This window comes from Hyla sarda, chromosome 8, assembly GCF_029499605.1.
Source record: "Hyla sarda isolate aHylSar1 chromosome 8, aHylSar1.hap1, whole genome shotgun sequence".
NCBI lineage: Eukaryota > Metazoa > Chordata > Amphibia > Anura > Hylidae > Hyla > Hyla sarda.
This window is the reverse complement of record NC_079196.1, coordinates 53,947,257-53,965,158: the sequence shown is the minus strand read 5'-3', so window position 1 is coordinate 53,965,158 and position 17,902 is coordinate 53,947,257. Positions and strand designations below refer to the sequence as shown.

At 46.5% G+C, this 17,902-nt stretch overlaps 1 protein-coding gene across 1 annotated transcript in view; it reads left to right on the top strand.

Annotated features, from left to right (window-relative positions):
- Positions 1-13,041: 13,041 nt before the first annotated feature.
- Positions 13,042-17,902, top strand: part of SLC25A12 (solute carrier family 25 member 12) — a 148,003-nt gene continuing 143,142 nt past the window's right edge. Inside the window, exon 1 of the mRNA XM_056533973.1 lies at positions 13,042-13,137. Within this exon, the coding sequence (XP_056389948.1) occupies positions 13,126-13,137 (12 nt within the window). The 5' untranslated portion in view covers positions 13,042-13,125. The remainder of the gene's footprint in view (positions 13,138-17,902) is intronic.

Sequence of the window (17,902 nt, the reverse complement as noted above, 5' to 3'; positions counted from 1 at the left end):
ATCATCCATCAGCAGGATCATTCTTCTGCTTGAGGTGCTACTGCTTGAGGGGGGGGGGGGGGGGTGTTGCTGGTGGATGATGATGGTGCTACTGCCAGGGGGAGGGGGGGGGAACCATTAGGTGTGCAGCAGTTCCCCCACATTAGGTAGCATAGTTTCCCCACATCAGGGGAGGGGTGTGTGCTATCGGATGGGAGGCCGGGCGCAGGTAAAGATGGGGGGCGGAGTTGTAGCGAGGGGGCGCAGCCGAACGCAGCTGCAGACCGGGGAGGGGGGGTGCTGAACGTCATGGTGTCACCCCATCAGACTGGTGTCACCTGGTGTGGCCCGCACCCCGGCCACTATGCCACTGGATATGATGCTAAGCACATGCACTGAACTGCTTTGGTCGACCATGGTAAAGTTTGTTCTGAGTAGAACCTGTCCTGTTAAATCGCTGTATAGTCTTGCCCACTTTGTTGGAGCTTAGTTTCAGGGTCTTTCAGGGCCTAGGACATCTTTATGTAGAGAAAATTTTTTTTTTTTCAAGATCCTCAGAGTTCTTTGCCATGAGGTTACCAGAATTAGACAGTGTGAAAGCAATAACACCAAATTTAAGACACCTGCTCCCCATTCACACTAAGTCACATGACACTAGGAGGGCACTAGGAAGCAAAATGGCATATTGGACTTAATTTAGACATTTCCACTTAGGGGTGTAGTCACTTTTGTTGCCAGGGTTTAGACATTAAAGGGGTACTCCGCCCCTAGACATCTTATCTTAAGATGTCTGATCGCGTGAGTCCCGCCACTGGGGACCCCCGCGATCTCAGCTGCGGCACCCCAGACATCCGGTGTATGGAGCGAACTTCGCTCCATGCTGGATGACTGGTGATGCGGGGCGGAGGCTCGTGATGTCATGGCCATGCCCCCTCAATGCAAATCTATGGGAGAGGGCGTGATGGCCGCCATGCTCCCTCCCATAGACTTGCATTTAGGGGAGTGGTTGTGACATCACGAGATGGACATGGCCGTGACGTCAGGAGCCTCTGGCGCTGCTCCCGACGCACTAAACGAATGCTGGGTGCAGCTGGGGGCCTCCCCGATCAGACATCTTATCCCCCATTCTTTAGATAGGGAATACGATGTTTAGGGGTGGAGTACCCCTTTAATGTCTGTGTGTTGAGTTATTTTGAGGGAACACAACATTAATCATTATACAGGATGTGCGCTCACTACTTTATATTGTAGCAAAAGGTCATTTCTTTAGTATAGTCACATAAAAGACAGAATAAAACATTTACAAAAATGTGAGGGGTGGACTCACTTATTTGAGATACTGCTGATAACAGTTCAGCATAGATGTTAAATTCCCTGTTATAGAAAGTTACATCAGGTCATTGTACTTCTTGCTGCATGTTTTTTTCTATAAGGAAAGCACTGAGGCTCTAAGGTATGCTCGCACATGGAAATATTTGTGGTTGGTGTATGTATGTGTAGCATTGTATGGGCTTATTTGCAGTTTATATTATCTCCATATGTATTTAGTTGGAAACAAAAAAGCATATGAGTAGAGGGAAGTAGGAATACCGTATATACTCGAGTATAAGCCGGGTTTTTCAGCACAATTTTTCGTGCTGAAAACGCCCCCCTCGGCTTATACTCGAGTGAACTCTCTGCCTGTCAATCCCTTTCAGTGGTCTTTAACCTGCGGACCTCCAGATGTTGCAAAACTACAACTCCCAGCATGCCCGGACAGCCATCGGCTGTCCGGGAATGCTGGGAGTTGTAGTTTTGAAACATCTGTAGGTCTGCACGTTGAAGACCACTGCGGCCTTCGTCATCATCCAGACACCCCCTTTAGTTTTCAACTCACCTCCCCTCGGTGGGAAGGAAGGGTGAGTAGAAAACTGAAGGGGGAGTCTGGATGATGACGAAGGCTCGGCAGTGGTCTTCAACCTGCGGAGCTCCAGATGTTTCAAAACTACAACTCCCAGCATGCCCGGACAGCCGATGGCTGTCCGGGCATGCTGGGCGTTGTAGTTTTGCAACATCTGGAGGTCTGCAGGTTGAAGACCACTGATTGAAGGGATAGAGAGGCAGTGATGATGAAGGGAGGATGATGACAGGGTGATGATGACGGGGGTCTGGATGATGACAGGGTGATGATGATGGGGGTCTGGATGATGACCGGGGTGTTAATGACAGGGGTCTGGATGATGACAGGGGGGGTGATGTATTTCCCACCCTAGGCTTATAGTCGAGTCAATAACTTTTCCTGGGTTTTTGGGGTGAAATTAGGGACCTCGGCTTATATTCGGATCGGCTTATACTCGAGTATATACGGTACTCTATTTTCGGAAAGATTTTGGTTTTTTTTCTCCTCTGGATCCAAATATGTTTTGGCAAAAGACAAAATGCAGAGAAAAATCACAGCTGAGCATAGATCTCGAGGAAGAAGAGGCGGTGATCATGATTTTATTTATACACAATATGGAGTAGTACACTATGGATTCAATCTTTTGGATTACTGTTTAGTGACAGAATTACAGATCCCTCTAAGGGCCTGTCCACACTGCTGAATTTCTGCCTGAAATTCAGCTTGTTATCAATGGGATTCTGTTGCACTGTTCACACTGCGGAATTTCCGAGGCGTAAAATTCCACAGCAGAAATGATTCAGGCAGGAATATCGTTGCAACAGGAATATCTTTGGGTGGAAATTCAGCAGTATGGATGGGCCCTAGGAAGCTGAACTTTATAAAGTCATGAGGCTACATCACTTAGATCCCATAGATGCTTGTGGCGTGCAGGGGGGGGGGGGGCGCCGTTCAATGCAGAGTAGCTGTTTATAACCCTAGGGGCAGATGTTATTAACCACTTCTTGTCGTGACGCCAGGGCATGGTTTAGCCTTAACCACCCGAAGGTAATACCGCTGCTCCTGGGCTAGGCAGGGGGCAATGAAGACACCGACGCCAAGTTACAGACAACAGTAGCTTTACTGAGGGTAGACAGGTGACACAGTCTATGCAGTACAGCCAGAATCCCAAGGAGGTGACCAGTGACACAGGGGGACCTCGCAGGCTTGCTGGGGCTTGCAGTATTTAGAGACACTTTAGTGCAGGCCACTGTGACTATATAGAAGACTTGACTGACTGACTTGACAATTGACATGGAGATGACTTTGAGCTTACTTCAGATGACTTTGTGGCTGTAGACTTTAGGCTTGAGGCCTCGAATGCTCTGGACACACTCTGAGACGACTGCACTGGACCTCAGCACGAATAGCCAGAATGCTGGAAGAGAGAGATTGCAGCCCCTCCCCTGGTTTTATAGGGGGCTGTGCAAGGAGCCTGGGGGGGGGGGGGTCACCTGGTCCATAGTGCCTCCTGGGTAACAATCACATGGTAACAGCTATTAAAGAAACAGTACATTTTATTATACAACTTATGTACATAGGGGATAACACATAATGGGGGCCCTGGGGACATGGAGAGACTCTGCCTGACAGGGCAGGAGAAGTACGGGGACACACCATACCGTACTGGGCCACCACATGCTCTTTATTAATTAAACACTGTTAGGACTTTTAAGTCCTCCAGCCGTTCTTTTCCAGTCTGGGCACTTTAAGGGGTACTCCGCCTCTAGACATCTTTTCCCCTATTCAAGCAGAGGGACCCCTGCGTTCTACCAGCTACACCTGGCGTTTGTTTAGAGCGTCGGGTGCAGTGCCGGAGGCTTGTGCCATCATGACCATGCCCCCTCAATGCAAGTCTAGGGGAGGGGGAGTTGAGGGGGCGTGCGAATAACATCACGAGTGGGGCGTGCCCGTGACGTCACGAGTCTCTGCCTTGCATTGTCAATCATCCGTCACGGAGCAAAATTAGCTCCATGCCCACGATGTCTGGGGCACCTCAGCCAAGATCAGTCTCCAGCGGCGGGCCCCCCGCGATCAGACATTTTATATGATGTCTCGGGGCGGAGTACCACTTTAAGGATTACAAAAACAAAGTAAAGCATTTTGTAGGGTCAGAAAATATTTTAGTTGTAGACAGTACTAACTGCTATAAATACATAATAATCATGGAAACAAAAAGCCACACAAACAATGCAAACATCAGATATATAACTACAGCGAATAGCGAAAAATGGAGTGTTTCTCAAAACATATGGCACGCAGGAAGGAGAGGTGGCTAAGAAGAGCACAGGTATTGTAATAAATCATGTCTTGGGCAGAGGGATTATCAAGGGAAGTATCTGAAGACCAGGTTAGAGACACAACAAAGGTCAGCATGATAAAATGATGCATGGGTGATGGTGAAGATTTGAGAGGAAATGAGAAGCAGAAAGGATTTGTATAGTGAAGTACCAGATGAAATGTTCTTTGATAAGTGGACGAGTTTGGCATCCCAGTTTAGTAAAGAATGAAGTGGGTAATAGCTGTCAAGGAAATACCACCAGGGGTTTGTAAATTCCATAGAATCCACCATGGGAGATGCTCACTAAACTTTACGGAAATAATAACCAGAGGAGGCTTATACTGGCAAGTCAAGGACCTATAAGTGGACCTTCTCACATAATACCTTGAAGCATCACTTTTGACATGTTGCCCAGAGATGTTAAAAGTTTAGATCACACTAGGTCTCACTGTTGAGTTACCATCATGAGTTACAGCTGGGTAAAGTGCATGGCAGCACGCACCTCTCTCCCTTAAATTCAATCCTTCATAGTGCAGGTGAACTGGAATCAAATGATGTACAGTATCTCACATAAGTACAGTATCTCACATGTTTATAAATATTCCATTATATCTTTTTATGTGAGCACACTGAAGAAATGACCCTCTGTTACAATGTAAAGTATTAAGTGCACAGCCTGTATAACAGTGTTTAAAGGGGTATTCCAGAAAAAAACTTTTTTTTTTATATATATATCAACTGGCTCCAGAAAGTTAAACAGATTTGTAAATTACTTCTATTAAAAAATCTTAATTCTTTCAGTACTTATGAGCTTCTGAAGTTTAGGTTGTTCTTTTCTGTCTAAGTAATCTCTGATGACACGTGTCTCGCGAACCGCCCAGTTTAGAAGAGGTTTGCTATGGGAATTTGCTTCTAAACTGGGCGTTTCCCGAGACACGTGTCATCAGAGATTACTTAGACAGAAAAAACAACCTTAACTTCAGAAGCTCATAAGTACTGAAAGGATTAAGATTTTTTAATAGAAGTAATTTACAAATCTGTTTAACTTTCTGGAACCAGTTGATATATAAAAAAAAGTTTTTTCCTGGAATACCCCTTTAATGTTGTGTCCCCTCAAAATAATTCAACAGACATGTATAAGTCTTGACAATAAATGTGAGTATATCCCCTATTTGTTCGTGACGCCAGTGTGGTTTTCGGGTTCCAGAACACCACATGCCCGGAATCTCTGCTATCCCACGGGCTAGCAGTGAATAAAGGGTCCACAACCAGTTAGGGGTAAACGGAGGCTTTACTGAATAGAAGACAGGTGTAATTTTCTTCACAGCTATGGCCAGAATTCCCAGAGAGGTGACCAGTACCCAGAGGACCTTGCAGCTTACTGGACCAATACTTGTAATAGACTCGACTTGTACTAAGTGCAGGACTTGACTAACGTCAGTGACAGCAGACATGGACTTGTAGACTTACTGGAGAGTTGTAGCGTTGTGGTACTCCAGATACTGATCACTTGTCCTAAGATTCTCTGGTAGCTGCTTCAGCAAAGACTTAGATTTTACTCTCAGAAGAGTCTGAGGAAAGAGAGCTAATTAAAGATGGCCACCCATTTATATAGTGGGGGGCTTGACTAAAGCCCATTGGTCAAGCTGTGGGTCATAGGTTAAAGCTGGTGCTCTCTGGGAGTACATGTAACAACAAATCATATAACTGCATAACATAACATGTGACAGGATTACTCACAGGTTCTTGAAACCTCCAAAGGTCCTGTATACTATATAGACATTAGGATCCTGTCTATGCTCTTAAAGTTGGTGTATGTACCTTTACTGAATTAACAAGAAAACAAGGGGAGTCCCTGCAGGGGAGCCCCCAGGTCACTGAGAGACTCAACCTGACAGGGCCTACAGGTAGTACAGGACCATGTAATGGGACATCACAATGCTCATCATCAGTATTTTACAGTACATGTTGGCATTCAAGGTTCCCTCAATGTACTGTAGCTCCCCAGTGCCAGCAGCACTGATACAGCCCCTGACCATGACACTCCCACCACCATGCTTGACTGTGGACAAGACACACTTGTCTTTGTACTCCATCAGTACTCCTGATTGCCGCCACACACGCTTAACATCATCTGAAACAAATTGGACCAATGGCTGACCCCCCCACCCTTTCAACCTCTGCTGAAATGCTGTGAGCACTCATACGCAGAGGCAAACCTTGTGTCCCTTGCACCCCTGACAAGTTTTTGTATCTGCACTTCACCCACTATGCATGCTCTGACGTCTAAACCACTCCCTTCCCATGCAGTTAAATCAAGTGGCTCACAATTGACATCTTCTGTGTCCTCTCTGAGGCTGGGTTCACATCACGTTTTTACCAATACGGGACCGCATACGGCTGGGGGAGCTAAAACCTTACGCTCCCGTATCCCTGCCGTATGCCGCCCGTATGTAATTCATTTCAATGAGCCTACCGGAGTGAGACGCTGACTCCGATCGGCTCATTTTTGCCCCTCACATAGACTTGCATTGAGGGGGCATGGCCGTGATGTCACGAGTCTCCGGCACTGCTCTAAACGAACTCCAGGTGCAGCAGGGAGATCACGGATAGGGGATAAGATGTCTAGGGGCGGAGTACCCCTTTAAGACCAATGTGTGAAATGCCAGTCTTGGTAAATTCCTCTCTAAGGGTACGTTCACACATACAGGATCCTGCGCAGATTTGATGCGCAGGATTTGTAACTGCAGATTAGAAGCTGTGCTCAGTCATTTAGATTATATTGAAATCTGCAGCAGAAAATCCTGCGCATCAAATCTGCGTACATGTGAACGTACCCTAAGTGTGTAAAAATGGTAGTATAAATGTCTTTAAAAAAGATGCAAAATTCACCTTAAAGGTGTAACTTCATCGTAGAAAAATGTTGGCATGTCATAGGAACAAAATTTTAATCAGTGAGAGTCTGAGATCTGAAACCCCCAGTGATCATAAGAAGGACGGAGAAGCTTGGTTGTGTGCTGTTTCTCCCCGCTGTCTCATTCTGACTGAAGATGGGATCCATAGACTTTCTACGGAGCCCAGTTTTCTATGCAGCCCATTACAGCACCCAGACGCCCACCAATAAAGACTTTTGACATGTCTTGATGACAAGTCAAACATTTTCGAAAATTATAGTTACACTTTATGGTCAAGAAATTATTAAAAGCTTTAGCCGCTTAACCTGACAAATAATTTAAAAGTGTCTGGTTATTAAAGGATTACTCTAACTTTAGTAAACTAAAGGATATTCTTTGTATAAAAAAAAAAAAAGAAAGGGGTTTCTATATCAGTCAATTAACAGTGTACAATTAAACAAATCGAAATGTACAGTGATAAGAGTTCATTTGATTTACATAGACAATAACGTTTACCGCAGCAATGTACAATGAAGCTTTCTGATCACATTAAAGCGGAACTCCGGTGGAAACAAGTGGAAAACGAATGTTTTCAAATCAACTGGTGCCTGAAAGTTAAACAGATTTGTAAATGACTTCTATTAAAAAATCATGATCCTTCCAGTACTTATCAGCTGCTGTATGAAACAGAGAAATTTGTGAATTTCTTTTCTGTCTTGCAACAGTGCTCTCTGCTGACACCTCTGTCCATGTCAGGAACTGTCCAGATTAGAATAATATCCCCATAGAAAACCTCTTCTTCTCTGGACAGTTCCTGACACAGATAGAGGTGTCAGCAGAGAGCACTATTGGCAGGCTGGAAAGAACTTCACAAATTTCTGCTGATTTCAGCTGATAAGTACTAGAAGGATTAAGATTTTTAAATAGAAGTGATTTACAAATCTGTTTAACTTTCTTGCATCAGTTGATTTGAAAACATTTTTTTTCCACCAGAGTTCCCCTTTAAGTACAATGACTGCTGCTGACATGGCAGGAGTAAAAGCTTTGTGAGGCACTTGTTGTATTAGTGACATTACAAGTGTCCTTTTGTGTAAGCAGCATAGTCTGTGTGTGTTCCTTTTACATCGAAGATGGCAATGCTTTAAAGGGGGTACTCCAGTAGATTTTTTTTTTTTTTTTAAATCAATTGGTGCCAGAAAGTTAAACAGATTTGTAATGTACTTGTATTTAAAAATCTTAATCCTTCCAGTACTTATCAGCTGCTATATGCTTTACAGGAAGTTCTTTTCTTTTTTGAATTTTTCTGTCTTACCACAAGCGCTCTCTGCTGACACCTTTGTCTATGTCAGGAACTGTCCAGAGCAGGAGCAGCTGGGCAGCATCCCCATGGACATGGGGACATGGACAGAGGTGACAGCAAAGAGCACTGAGGTCAGACAAAAGAAATTCAAAAATAAAAGAACTTCCTCTGTAGTATACAGCAGCTGATAAGTACTGGAAGGATTAAGATTTTTTAATAGAAGTAATTTACAAATCTGTTTAACTTTCCGGAGCCAGTTGATATATAAAAAAAAGTTTGGGCCTGGAATACCCCTTTAACTTTCTGGCACCAGATAATTTGAATGTTTTCTTTCCACCACAGTACCCCTTTAAGGGAATATGTGAGTATCTAGGGAGCTTATCACAAGGTGTGACCAACATGTCGAGAGGGCTGCACGAATGATCGCTAACTTTTTTGTGCGTCCTTTGCGGCCATCATTCATCAGCTGCACATCCCCTATTACACGAACGGTGAATTTCAAGCAAAGCAAACCATTGTGTTCAGCTGAAGAACGAGTGTTTGCAATTGATGATGAGAACGAGTGGGGAGAGAGGTGCACTGCTGTATGCTTCTCTCCCCGCTCTGTGTTTATGAGACCTGGAAGGCCCTATAGTTCATCCTGGTCATGTGACACAGGGCTGGGAGAGAACGTGGTAAGCGTGGACTTATCCTCTGTTGGAGTCACCTTGACCCCGAGTGATAAAAACTTTTCATAAGTACATTTAAAAGTTCTACCTCAAAATCTGCTTGGCCTGTGCGGATTTTGATACACTTTTTACCTGCAGATTTGGATGGGGATTTTTAAGTGTAAGCAATAAGCATAGGGTCACACATAATTTATATGCAGTCTATTTCACACTGTGTAAAATCTACTGAACAGCGGGAAATGCACTGCATATCCTCCTATGACCAGACACACAGGGCTACCTGGCGGCAGCCCTGTATGCGCAGTGAGGCTTGAAGGCGGGTCTGTGCGTCACAGTCCTGTGGGTGCGCTCGGCCCACCTCCAGACCTTACTACACACACAGGGCTGGGGCAGAGAAACTCCGTGTGTCAGCCTGTAGCAAAATATGCGGCATCTTTCCTGTTGCCTGTCAGACGTCCTGCAGCATCAAATATGCAGCATATATGCTACATGTGACCCTACCCTAAGAATACGTTCACGTGTGTTGGATCAACATTGAAAATCAGCAGCAGAATATGTTGATTTCTTTTTTTTTTTCTTTTATAAAGTTTATATTTATAATTATTATAATATAGAGACAAAATGTGGTGTTAAAAGGGAGGCGCAAGACTACAAAAAACATGGCAGATACGACACCGCATCCGTCCACAGTTTGTATCTGGTATTGCAGCCCAGCTCTATTAAATTGAATGGGGCCGAGCTGCAACACAACTTGTGGACAGGGGCACTGCCGCCTCTTGGAAAGAAGTAGCCATGTCCTTTCTAATCCTGGAACCCCCCCCCCCCCATTTTTTTTTTATATTCAACCGTTTTTATTAGAAAGACACCGCGCAGACAGTCACAACCATAATGGGCAGACACAAAATGTCAAGTGCAGTAAACGAAGTAAGAACAGTAAACATGTGCAACAGCTCACATCTTCTGGCCATTTAGTGACATTACCATATGGGTCGATCAATGGTGTAGTAGCAGAAGACAGAAGAATGAACATAGCAATATAAAGGTCTTTCCAATAGAAAAAATAACAACCAGACCAAAACAGGGGGGGGGGGGGGGGGGAGGTAAAGGTAAGAAGAAAAAGCAACAGAAGATAGGGTGGTGAAGAGAGAGAAGGGATGGGAAATTGAGAGCAGTGGGTACCAAAAGGTGGAGCATAACAGAGAGGGAAAGTGGCACCAACCTGAACCTCCCTGGTCATCATCCTCAGCGAGTCCACCATCCACCATCGAGGGTAACACCGTCGATGATTTTAACAGTCGTCAAGGGCCTCACATCAGGGACAGGAAGAAGTCAGTCTGAAGGTAAGGGAGGGGCGGGGGGGAAATCAGAATCAGTCTGAGCTATACAGGGGCGTGTCCACAAAGGCTACCCAGGGTTGCCAAATGGCTACAAACTTATCATAGCGGCCCCTTGAGTCCGCCATGAGTTCCTCCATACGACATATGAAAAGGATCTCAGTATACCAGTCTGTGAGTGTAGGGGGATGTATAGCCTTCCACTTCCTGGGAATGACAGTGCGTGCCGCCATCAGCAGAAAATTAGCCAAAAGTCTGGAGGGGTTTTTACGGGTCACCGGGATGATAGATAGAAGGAGCACCTTCGGATCGTTCATAAAGACCACACCAGTGATTGTTTCTATACGTGAAAGCACCACTTCCCAGAACGAAGTTATAAGAATATGATGATTTCAATGAGATCTGCTGCAGATTTTCCGGTGCAGTGATTCTGCCATGGAAAACCTGCCACGGCTCAGACCAACAGCGGAAAACTCGCACATTGACTCATTGATTTCAAAGATAAAATCCATGTTAAATTGCCTAGAGAGGTGACATCACTTTTTTATTCCTCCAAAAACCAGTTCTCAGATTTGTCAGTACAATGTGGAATTTCCAGCTGAAGTCAATGGGAGATGATTGTTCATGTAAAACTGTACTGATTTGGATGTGGAAATCGTCATGGATACACATCAGTGTGGATTTGTGCATTTGTGAAGGGATGGTAGTGTGGATTAGAGGACTGCAATGGGATTGGGATCCTGCGTGACCCGAAATAAAACTGGTGGGAACTGACGATTTTTGGTCTTGAGTAGGCGGGAGTGAGTGGTAACAGAACATTCAGTGCGTCCCGCAAAATCCCGCGCATTCCCGCAAACCTCTGAAATGCCACAGGGGGCTGATAAAATTGCACCAGGGGGTAATGAAATGCAACAATGGGGTGATGAAATGGCACGGGGGTTAAAGAATTTGCACAAGTTGGGACTAGCTCTAAAAGTTCTGACAAAGTGTTTGCAGGAGCAGGCGAGATTGGACACACATGTTGCGGGAGCGGGCAGGATTGGACACGCATGTTTCAGGAGCAGACGGGATTGGACAGACGTGTTGCGGAAGTGGGCAAGATTGGACACACATGTTGTGGAAGCAGGTAGGATTGGCAACACACCTTATAGGAATGGGCGGGATTGGACACATGTTGCGGAGGCGAGAAGGATTAGACACACATGTTGCGGGAGCGGGCAGGATTGGACACACATGTTGCGGGAGCGGGCAGGATTGGACACATGTTGCGGGAGCGGGCAGGATTGGACACATATTGCGGGAGCGGGCACGATTGGACACACATGTTGTGGGAGCGGGCAGGATTGGACACACATGTTGTGGGAGCGGGCAGGATTGGACACATGTTGCGGGAGCGGGAAGGATTGGACACACATGTTGTGGGAGCGGGCACGATTAGACACACATGTTGCGGGAGCGAGCACGATTAGACACACATGTTGCGGGAGCGGGCAGGATTGGACACATGTTGCGGGAGCGGGCAGGATTGGACACACGTTGTGGGAGCGGGCAGGATTGGACACATGTTGCGGGAGCGGGCAGGATTGGACACACGTTGTGGGAGCGGGCAGGATTGGACACATGTTGCGGGAGCGGGCAGGATTGGACACACGTTGTGGGAGCAGGCAGGATTGGACACATGTTGCGGGAGCGAGCACGATTAGACACACATGTTGCGGGAGCGAGCACGATTAGACACACATGTTGCGGGAGCGGGCAGCATTGGACACACATGTTGTGGGAGCGGGCAGGATTGGACACACATGTTGTGAGAGCGGGCAGGATTGGACACATGTTGCGGGAGTGAGCACGATTAGACACATGTTGCGGGAGCGGGCAGGATTGGACACATGTTGCGGGAGCGGGCAGGATTGGACACACATGTTGTGGGAGCGGGCAGCATTGGACACATGTTGCGGGAGCGAGCACGATTAGACACATGTTGCGGGAGCGGGCAGGATTGGACACATGTTGCGGGAGCGGGCAGGATTGGACACACATGTTGTGGGAATGGGCAGGATTGGACACACTTGTTGTGGGAGCGGGCAGGATTGGACACATGTTGCGATAGCGGGCAGGATTGGACACACATGTTGTGGGAGCGGGCAGGATTGGACACACATGTTGCGGGAGCGGGCAGGATTGGACACACATGTTGTGGGAGCGGGCAGGATTGGACGCATGTTGCGGGAGTAGAAAACACACCTTGCCGGAGCGAGCGGTAATGGTCAGAAATCCATTGCATTAAAAAAAACAGTCCGGCGCAGGGCTGTAGTGTGGACAGCGCTGTGCCAACCCAGATCTCAATTTCTTGTGCCAACAGTGGGCACTGTCCATTATTGCTCAAACACTTGATACAGATAGATAATACAAGTTTTCTGCATTCCCCATGTCAAGTTTTCTCAATTGCACAACATAAGATAAAACTGGCAGGGGACTTTTTGAAAAAAGTATTAACCCCCCCCCCCCCAGGTGACTTCTCAATGCTGTGACTACAGAGTCCTTGAGGATTCTGTCCTGGCAGGAGATGTAACCCTAACCCTGGTGTCTTACGTCCCCCCCACAGGCACATATAAATAACCTGCCTATACCGTCCGGGCTCTGACAGGAGGGGCAGTGCCAGCAGCAGAGGGGGCAGCCACAGCAGACAGCGCGCGTCCCCGAGCTCCCGGGAGCGCGCATCCACCAGCTCTGACATCACACAGCCTCAGCATGGCGCTCAAGGTGACTCCAACTAGCTGCTCTAATTGCATAACAGCTTCTCCATGCTTTGCCGCTACCCCTAACCCAGCTGGCCACCATGCCAGGGACCTCCTCAGCCCGGGGGGGGGGGGGGAGCCGTGCATGCAGTCTTGTGTTGGCATGTGGGGGGTGAAGTGCCGGGTGCTGCCCGGGCCCTGCTACATCGCTGCTTTGTGCTGTCATGCTCTGGTGCTTGTTTTCTGTCTCATACATGCCCATCGCATCCAGGCTTGTGCCCTGTCAGTGTCATGCCCTGATCTCTGTGCCCGGTTAATGATTGACAGCTTTGGAGTAGTTGTCCTCCTGGGTGAACCTGTTCACCTGCTGGTTGCAGTCCCGGGGATGGTATCGGTGCTGCTGCCCCTGGACCTGATGGGATGTTACATTGTGCGATCCATTGCTGGTTACACCTGATGATACATTAACCTGCACTGGATAGTCAGGGAAAAAATTGTATTTGTTTCTACCTTACACAATGGAAAAAAGTGCTGGAGAACATCAAGGTGGCTATATGTCAGTGGTCTCCAAACTGTGGACCTCCAGATGTTGCAAAACTACAACCCCCAGCATGCCCGGACAGCCAACGGCTGTCCGGGCATACTGGGGGTTGTAGTTTTGCAACATCTGCAGGTCCACAGTTTGGAGACCACTGCTATATGGGATATGATTTGCCATAGTAATTCTTCCTAAAAAGCAGTGTTCCCCAACCTGTTGAAAAGCCACAACTACCATCATAGCAAAACTACAACCACCAACATACCCAGGCATCAAACGATTATCCGTACATGCTGGGGGTTGTAGTTTTGCAACATCTGGAGGTCCACAGTTTGGAGACCACTGCTATATGGGATATGATTTGCTATAAAGCAGTGTTTCCCAACCGTTGCGACGTCATAACAAAGCTACAACCCCCAGCATGCTTTTGGCTGTCCAGGCATGCTGAGAGTTGTGGTTCTGCAACATCTGCAGGTCCACAGTTTGGAGACCACTGCTATTTGGGATAACATTTGCCATAATATTTCTTCCTAAAAAGCAGTGTTCCCCAACCTGGTGCAAAGCTACAACTCCCATCATGGCAAAACTACAACCACCAACATGCCTAGACAGCAAATGATTATCCGGACATGCTGGGGGTTGTAGTTTTCCATCTGGAGGTCCACAGTTTGGAGACCACTACTGTATGGGATAGGATTTGCTATAAAGCAGTGTTTCCCAACCCTTTTCAAAGCTATAACTCCCTTCATAGCTAAGCAACAACCCCCAGTATGCGTTGGCTGTCCAGGCATGCTGGGAGTTATGGTTCTGCAGAGACCACTGCTATATGGGATATGATTTGTCATCATAATTCTTCCTATAAAGCAATGTTCGCAACCAGTTGCAAAACTACAACTTCCATGATAACCATCACCTCAAAATAGGAGTTATATTTTCGCAAGAGTGTTCCCCAGCCTGTTGAAGAGGCTTGTCAGGGCATGATGGGACTTGTAGTTTTGCAAGAGATGGAGAGCCATGAATTGGGGAACAATGCTTAGTGTAGGGTCACCTGTAGAATGCTCAATTCATGTTTTTCCGTAAAGAAAATATAAGGTAAAGAAATACAATCTCTGCAGCACATCCACAGCATGTCATCTCGTGTGTTGAAAGTGCTGCAGATTTAGGGTTATGTTCACACTACGGAATGAACTGGATGGACATTCCATGCAAAGCAGGGGCCGACTGATTCAGACAGTGCTAGGGCCGCTCGGACACGCGCCATCACCATTGACTGCAAAGCCTTTCCGAGTGGATTCCACTCAAAGAATGAACATGTTAACTTTTTTGGCGGAGTCCGGAACTAGAGTATCTGTTGCCGAATTTTCCACCGTGGAAATTCAGCAGTGTGCACAGTCCAGCAGAATCTCATTGAAAACAATGCAAAGCTGCTGCACTGGATTTTCCAAGTGGAATGTTAGTGTGAACATAACCTATTTGCAGATTTTGCACATTGAGGGAGATTTATCAAAACCTGTGCAGAGGAAGAGTGGTGCAGTTGCCCATAGCAACCAATCAGATTGCTTCTTTCATTTTCCACAGGCCTCTTTAGAGGCCTGTGGAAAATGAAAGAAGCGATCTGATTGGTTGCTATGGGCAACTGCACCACTCTTCCTCTGCACAAGTTTTGATAAATCTCCCCCATTGACTTTCAAGTGTACCTGTCATTTAGAAAAACTTTGGATGTGTCACAGAGACATGGGAAAAGTTTTGATAAGTCGGGGTCTCAATGCTGAGACCCCCACCATTCAGGAGAACGTGTGGGGAGAAAGGCACAGTAGAGTGCGTCACTGCCCGACTAGAAGTGATCTCCGTGCAGCTTCTCTGGATGGCCCCATAGAGTTATATTGAGGCTGCAGGACAGATGGGGAGATTTATCAAAACCTGTGCAGAGGAAAAGTTGACCAGTTGCCCATAGCAACCAGATTGCTTTAATTTTTAAAAAGGCATCTGAAAAATGAAAGAAGCGATCTGATTGGTTGATATGGACAACTAGTCAAGTTTTCCTCTACACAGGGTTTGATAAATCTCCTTAAGGTTAGGGTCACATGTAACAGATCCGCATCATATTTTACACTGCGGATCCGCCGATGACCAACCCTAGAGTGAGCCCCCTGCCTGTGCCCGTGTGTCAGCTCGTAGCAGCAATTCACTGCTAAAAGCAGACACACAGGGAAAGGGAAAACGGTAAACTGTACGTGCATGCCTAGAGAACTAGGTAGAGAGCGGCCACAATGTCTGAGAGTAAACTGCACATGCAGACCTCTTACATGTGACCCTACTCTAAAAGAACGCAGCTAGCAAAGGACTCTTTCTAAAGATTGGTGTGGGTCAGTTCTGAGACCCTGACTGACCCATACTTTTGACATGACTTTTTTTTTTTTTTTAAATGACAGGTACTTTTTAGGCCAGATTCACACAGTGGAATTTCCTGGGGCGGAATCCAGTAAAAAAAATCTCAGAAATTCTGTTGCAGCAGAGTCTCATTGTTTCTGCTACAGTTGAAGCAGACTCCTATTATTTGTCTATGGAGACAGCACATCTCCGGGCAAACTCAGTGCCGGCTTGTTCTGCCCTGCGCCCGCTGCTTGTGGAATGTCCGGCCCGAATTTTTCTGCCTAGAAATTCCATTGTGTAAATGGGGACTAAATTCACAGTTGTGGATTACAGGTGCAGGTTTTTTCTAAAAACATTATTGAGGGGGTGGGGGATGGGATGGTGTACATTTAGTCTACTATAGAACTACAGAAATTATGTAGTTTTTCCATTGCTAAAAATTCACTGCATTTCCAAGACACGAGACCTTACCTTTGAAGTGTCCCTGCTATTGGACAAAACTGTGACGTATCACAGAGGCATGCCAAAAGTTCTGAGGGTAATAAGTTTCCTCCTGCGGGTTTGAGCCACTTCAGGTGTTCCATAGTTGATTTTTCACAACATGCTCGTAACCAGAAAGTACCCTAACATGGTCTGACTATCATGAATGCAGATCCACAAGAACAATCCCTCAATAATATGAACTGCCCTTGCGTCATTGTTCCCTACACATCCCATATAAAAAATAGATTTTTAAAAGTGCGTAAAAGATGCAATAAGCTGTTCCTGTTCCAAGAGGGCAGCGCCTTGTATAATAATAAGGTTATATAGTCTTGGTCTCTCACCTGGAATGAGACTTGGGTTCATGCATATCACCCCAAAGTGCGGGGCTACAGAACGATCCTGGGTTGCAGGCCAGCAGTATTACACCAAAAGCCAGTGGAGCCAGTAGTAAATGGAATAAATATTGGAAATAGCGTAGTGTGAGCCTTGCCTAAGGCTATGTTCACATGGCAGAATTTGCAAGAAGAATTCCATGGAAATATTCAGCTCGGAAATGCCGCTGAAGGAAAGTCCTGTTGATTTCCATATGATCACGTGGCGGAAACATTTGCTGCAGAAATCCTGATTTCGGCACCCGCAGGAACAAAATTAGTTGCAGTCTTTGAAGACGGCGCATTTTCGAGTGGTCCTAGCGCTGGCAGAACAAGCAAATCTCTGGGCATGCTGGGAGTTGTAGTTTTGCAACAGCTGAAGGCACCCTGGTTGGTAAACACTGGCATAAGCAATAGTTTCCAACCTGTGACTCCCCAGCTGTTTAAAACTACAAATCCCAGCACGCCCTTAGGCCGGGTTCACGTTGCGGGATCTCTGGATGGAACTTCCACCAGAGATCCCGTAGACGGCGCTAGGACCACGCAGACTGCATTGCCACTTTAATAGATGGCAATGCATTTCTGAGCGGATCTTTCGTCAGATCCACTCAGAAATGCATTGCTGTCTCTGGGGATGGCAATGTAGACCGCGTGGTCATAGGGCTGCCTGTGGGATCTCCAGCGGATATTCCGTCTGGAGATTCTGCAGTTTGAACCCAGCCTTATCACTGCTACTAGTCTGTCGGTCCTATTGTTTAATATAAAAGCTTTGGCATTGTTGAAGAACAAGCAGTAAGAGCAGTAAACTGGGACTTTATCTTGATTCATCACTACAAATCAACAGTAGATTCCAACCAACAGAATAGATGTTCAGGGATTTCTGAACTCCTGGAAAACTTGGGTATGCCGTCACGCCCCCTCCCATAGACATGAGTTTGGAGACCGGAGTAGCAGCCCCGCATAGAATGCCGGTGCTGCACGGAGATCAGACATTTTATTCCCTATACTTTGGATAGGGGATACGA